This window comes from Anabrus simplex, chromosome 1, assembly GCF_040414725.1.
Source record: "Anabrus simplex isolate iqAnaSimp1 chromosome 1, ASM4041472v1, whole genome shotgun sequence".
Classification (NCBI taxonomy): domain Eukaryota; kingdom Metazoa; phylum Arthropoda; class Insecta; order Orthoptera; family Tettigoniidae; genus Anabrus; species Anabrus simplex.
This window is the reverse complement of record NC_090265.1, coordinates 152,976,144-152,982,143: the sequence shown is the minus strand read 5'-3', so window position 1 is coordinate 152,982,143 and position 6,000 is coordinate 152,976,144. Positions and strand designations below refer to the sequence as shown.

The 6,000-nt window shown below is 42.8% G+C and overlaps 1 protein-coding gene across 3 annotated transcripts in view; it reads left to right on the top strand.

Annotated features, from left to right (window-relative positions):
- LOC136863216 (probable peptidoglycan muropeptide transporter SLC46) overlaps window positions 1-6,000 on the top strand; it is a 237,776-nt gene that overhangs the window by 208,828 nt on the left and 22,948 nt on the right. For all 3 annotated transcript variants that reach the window (XM_067139588.2, XM_068230478.1, XM_068230479.1), the window contains one exon: window positions 125-281. In XM_067139588.2, coding sequence (XP_066995689.2) covers window positions 125-281 — 157 coding nt within the window. The remainder of the gene's footprint in view (window positions 1-124; window positions 282-6,000) is intronic.

The window sequence follows — 6,000 nt, the reverse complement described above, 5'->3', positions numbered from 1 at the left end:
CACCTCCTCATCCTGCCTAGTATGCCTCATTTTGGCATTGCTGTTTTCTCAAAATGATATTCATGTGTCCAAACTATTACAGGTAATTAATCAATTCATACACAATCTATGTTTTGCATTTCAGGAAAGGTGCTCTCAATGTTCACATCAATTGAATCAGGAGCTGCTCTTCTTTCGTCTCCAATGTACAGTCAAGTTTACAACTCAACAATTGAAACATTTCCCTCAACAATATTCTTTGTCAGTATTCTTCTTCAATGCTGTATTCTCATTTTAATACCGTAAGTATAAAAATATCTTACTTTAATAGTTTGAACATAAAGTGTGATTAACCTGGCCATTTTTCAATGACTGTATAGGAATACCATTGCACGCAACATAGTTTTTGTTAGGCACGTAAACAAGTGAATGATGTGGGTAGATTTGGCAATTGCAGGAATTAGGACGAGAACTGTCTCAGTGTATTCACCATGTGAGGGTGCAGATGAGGATGAAGTTGCACAAGTTTTATGAAGCATTAAGTGACATCGTGGTCAGGGTCAACAGCAAAGGTAGAATAGTGCTAATGGACGATTTCAATGCGAGAGTTGGAAATAGAACTGAAGGATACGAAAGGGTGATTGGTAAATGTGGGGAAAATATGGAAGCTAATGGGAATGGGAAGCGTTTGCTGGACTTCTGTGCTAGTATGGGTTTAGCAGTTACGAATACATTCTTCAAGCATAAGGCTATTCACTGCTACACATGGGAGGCTAGGGGTACCAGATCCATAATAGACTATATCTTAACCGATTAAGCAAATCAGTTAAGAATGTACAAGTTTTCTGAGGATTTTTCGATGATACAAACCACTATCTGATCTGTAGTGAACTAAGTATCTCTAGGCCTGGAGTAGAGAAAGTGAAATCTGTCTGTAAACAAATAAGGGTAGAAAATCTCCAGACAAGGAAATTAGACAGAAGTACATGGATATGATTAGTGAGAAGTTTTGAACAGTAGACACTAAGCAGATTCAGGATATACACTGACTGACAGTGACAATGCAACACCAAGGAGGAGTGGTTCGAAAGGGATGAAAGTTGGGGAAAAAACAGAGACGGCACGGATGAATAATTGATGTTTATTTCAAACCGATATGTAGGTTACACAATGTGCACGGCATCGACTCAGTAGGATGTAGGACCACCGCGAGTGGCGATGCACGCAGAAACACGTCGAGGTACAGAGTCAATAAGAGTGTGGATGGTGTCCTGAGGGATGGTTCTCCATTCTCTGTCAACCATTTGCCACAGTTGGTCGTCCGTACGAGGCTGGGGCAGAGTTTGCAAACGGCGTCCAATGAGATCCCGCACGTGTTCGATTGGTGAGAGATCCAGAGAGTACGCTGGCCACGGAAGCATCTGTACACCTCGTAGAGCCTGTTGGAAGATGCGAGCAGTGTGTGGGCGGGCATTATCCTGCTGAAACAGAGCATTGGGCAGCCCCTGAAGGTACGGGAGTGCCACCGGCCGCAGCACATGCTGCACGTAGCGGTGGGCATTTAACGTGCCTTGAATACGCACTAGAGGTGACGTGGAATCATACGCAATAGCACCCCAAATCATGATGCCGCGTTGTCTAGCGGTAGGGCGCTCCACAGTTACTGCCGGATTTGACCTTTCTCCACGCCGACGCCACACTCGTCTGCGGTGACTATCACTGACAGAACAGAAGCGTGACTCATCGGAGAACACGACGTTCCGCCATTCCCTCATCCAAGTCGCTCTAGCCCGGCACCATGCCAGGCGTGCACGTCTATGCTGTGGAGTCAATGGTAGTCTTCTGAGCGGACGCCGGGAGTGCAGGCCTCCTTCAACCAATCGACGGGAAATTGTTCTGGTCGATATTGGAACAGCCAGGGTGTCTTGCACATGCTGAAGAATGGCGGTTGACGTGGCGTGCGGGGCTGCCACCGCTTGGCGGCGGATGCGCCGATCCTCGCGTGCTGACGTCACTCGGGCTGCGCCTGGACCCCTCGCACGTGCCACATGTCCCTGCGCCAACCATCTTCGCCACAGGCGCTGCACCGTGGACACATCCCTATGGGTATCGGCTGCGATTTGACGAAGCGACCAACCTGCCCTTCTCAGCCCGATCACCATACCCCTCGTAAAGTCGTCTGTCTGCTGGAAATGCCTCCGTTGATGGCGGCCTGGCATTCTTAGCTATACACGTGTCCTGTGGCACACGACAACACGTTCTACAATGACTGTCGGCTGAGAAATCACGGTACGAAGTGGGCCATTCGCCAACGCCATGTCCCATTTATCGTTCGCTACGTGCGCAGCACAGTGGCGCATTTCACATCATGAGCATACCTCAGTGACGTCAGTCTACCCTGCAATTGGCATAAAGTTCTGACCACTCCTTCTTGGTGTTGCATTTGCTCTGTCAGTCAGTGTATAAAGAGAATGGGTGGCATACAGGGATGCTGTAGTAGAAACAGCAAGGGAATGCCTAGGAACAACTGTTTGTAAAGATGGGAAAAGGCAAATGTCTTGATGGAATGATGAAGTGAGAGCAGCTTGTAAACACAAAAAGAAGGCTTATCAGAAATGGCTCCAAACAAGGGCCAAGGCAGACAGGGATTTGTATGTAGATGAAAGAGAGAGCGAAACAAATAGTTGTTGAATCCAAAAAGAAGTCGTGGGAAGATTTTGGTAATAACCTGGAAAGGCTAGGTCAAGTAGCAGGGAAACCTTTCTGGACTGTAATAAAGAATCTTAGGAAGGGAGGGAAAAAGGAAAAGAACAGTGTTTTGAGTAATTCAGGTGAACTCATAATAGATCCCAGGGAATCACTGGAGAGATATTTTGAACATCTCCTCAACGTAAAAGGAAATTATCCTGGTGGTGTTGCGAACAGCCAAGTCATGGGGAGGAGGAAAATATTGTTGGTGAAATTACGCTTGAGGAAGTGCAAAGGATGGTAAATAAACTCCATTGTCATAAAGCAGAGGGAATAGATGAAATTAGACCTGAAATGGTGAAGTATAGTGGGAAGGCAGGGATGAAATGGCTTCATAGAGTAGTAAGATTACCATGGAGTGTTGGTAAGGTACCTTTAAATTGGACAAAAGCAATAATTGCACCTATCTATAAGCAAGGGAACAGGAAGAATTGCAACAACTATCAATGTATCTCACTGATTAGTATACCAGGCAAAGTATTCACTGTCATCTTGGAAGGTAGGGTGCGATCACTAGTTGAGAGGAAGTTGGATGAAAACCAGTGTGGTTTCAGACCACGGAGGGGCTGTCAGGATCAGATTTTCAGTATGCGCCAGGTAATTGAAAAATGCTACGAGAGGAATAGGCAGTTGTGTTTATGTTTCGTAGATCTAGAGAAAGCATATGACAGGGTACCGAGGGAAAAGATGTTCGCCATACTGGAGGAGTATGGAATTAAAGGTAGATTATTAAAATCAATCAAAGGCATTTATGTTGACAATTGGACTTCAGTGAGAATTGATGGTAGAATGAGTTCTTGGTTCAGGGTACTTACAAGGGTTAGACAAGGCTGTAATCTTTCACATTTGCTGTTTGTAGTTTACATGGATCTTCTGCTAAAAGGTATAAAATAGCAGGCAGGGAGGTGGAAATTTAGTAAGCAGTCTGGCCTATGCTGACGACTTGGTCTTAATGGCAGATTGTGCCGAAAGCCTGCAGTCTAATACCTTGCAACTTGAAAATAGGTGCAATGAGTATGGTATGAAAATTAGCCTTCCGAAAACTAAATTGATGTCAGTAGGTAAGAAATTCAACAGAACTGAATGTCAGATTGGTGATACAAAGCTAGAACAGGTCGATAATTTCAAATATTTAGGTTGTGTGTTCTCCCAGGATGGTAATATAGTGAGATTGAATCAAGGTGTAGTAAAGCTAATGCAGTGAGCTCACAGTTGTGATCAACAGTATTCTGTAAGAAGGAAGTCACCTCTCAGACGAAACTATCTTTACATCGGTCTGTTTTCAGACCAACTTTGCTTTACGGGAGCGAAAGCTGGGTGGACTCAGGATAGCTTATTCATAAGTTAGAAGTAACAGACATGAAAGTAGTGAGAATGATTGCTGGTACAAACAGGTGGGAACAATGGCAGGAGGGTACTCAGAATAAGGAGATAAGGCTAATTTAGGAATGAACTCGATGGATGAAGCTGTACGCATAAACCGGCTTCGGTAGTGGGGTAATGTGAGGCGAATGGAGGAGGATAGGTTACCTAGGAGAATAATTGACTCTGTTATGGAGGGTAAGAGAAGTAGAGGGATACCAAGTCGATGATGGTTAGACTCATTTTCTAATAATCTAAAGATAAGAGGTATAGAACTAAATGAGGCCACAGCACTAGTTGCAAATAGAAGATTGTGGCGATGTTTAGTAAATTCACAGAGGCTTGCAAACTGAACGCTGAAAGGCATAACAGTCTATAATGAAAATGTATGTATGTATGTATGTATGTATGTATGTATGTATGTATTAAACAAAGAATGACATGTTTCGTTCTACAAGAACATCCTCAGATTCTACCAAATCACTTTAAATCATGCGTATATATGAACAATATTGTTTATGTTAACATTGATGCTTTCACAGCCTGTACTTGTAGACATGATATGGGCTTTTGGGCTTATGCCGTGTCAAGAAAACAAGGTGAAACTCTTTACGTTTCACAGAGAACTTTGCTCCGCATCTTCAGAAGAAAATCTTATACCTTATAGTCAATCGTGTCGTATTTGACGTCCTCCCTTATGTCGTGTCGTTAACTGACGGAGTCCTGTGTACATATGTAAGGCACTTGCGGTGGGCGGGGAATATCAGAAGGAGAGGTAAGTGAAGTGAGGAGAGCGGGTGAAATGTTGTGTAGGGTGGAGCTAACTGAGGAGTGTCGCTGTGATAGGCTAGGGGAAACGGAAGGAAAAGTAGAGGAAGCCTTCTACAATAATGAAGGTTTGAATTTAGACGTTAGTAATAGAAGTGAGTGATACGTTCATTCGTTACCAGATGGCTCACTGTAAGCGGTGCAGCACTAGCATTCGAAGCAGAAGCTGACGGCGCCATCAGAATCAGTCTGGGAGGTTGGGGGATAACTGGTGTACACATAATGAAAGCATGACCCTGACACAAGCCTGGAATGAAACATCTGGTGATGAGAAACATTCAAATTTAGAAAACACCGAAACGAAATAACGAGAGTGAAAGGACAGGGAAGAGAACTAACTACCTATGTAAATCTTTAATGCCTGGCAACCATGTATTACTTAACTGATAGACAGTGTCTCTGTTGAAATTATTAGGTTTTCTACGTATTTCCACACCTTTCTATAATACTGGACCTGTAGTGTCTAGTGTGGGTAAGAGCTTGAATATCTTGGAACACAATAATATGACCCGACGATAGGGCATCCTCTGCTATTGCTGATTTGTCTGGCTGGTTGAGACGAATATTTCTTTGGTGTTCCTCGCTATGAGTGTCAATGGACTGGCATGTTGGCTAATGTATACCTTACTAAGGTTAAGTTATAAGTAGGTTCCTATCTTCCAATACTTATCAATTTCTATATAATAGTTTTATTAATTACATGATATAAACCAGCTTAATCTCTAGGACATGTTTCGTTCCGATTATGGAACATCTTCAGCTAAATTTTTTTTGACAAAATGACAAGACAATTAAAACACATTGATAGTATGATGATACAATAGCTAAAAGATATGACAAAATGGCACAAAAATTAAAACACATATGATAGTTATGATGATAAAATAAAATGTTCATTCATGTTGGGTAAAAATACAACAAGTCAGTGTCCAAGTGACGAAGTAAAATCGGCGATAAGGTTCTTCTTTATGTTGGAGACGTGTACATTTTATTAATCTTGAAGATAATTTAGAGATATGCAAGATTTTCTTAACGTATAGTTATCGGGGGAACTCTTGATAAAACAACCGTAGTTGAAGTTGA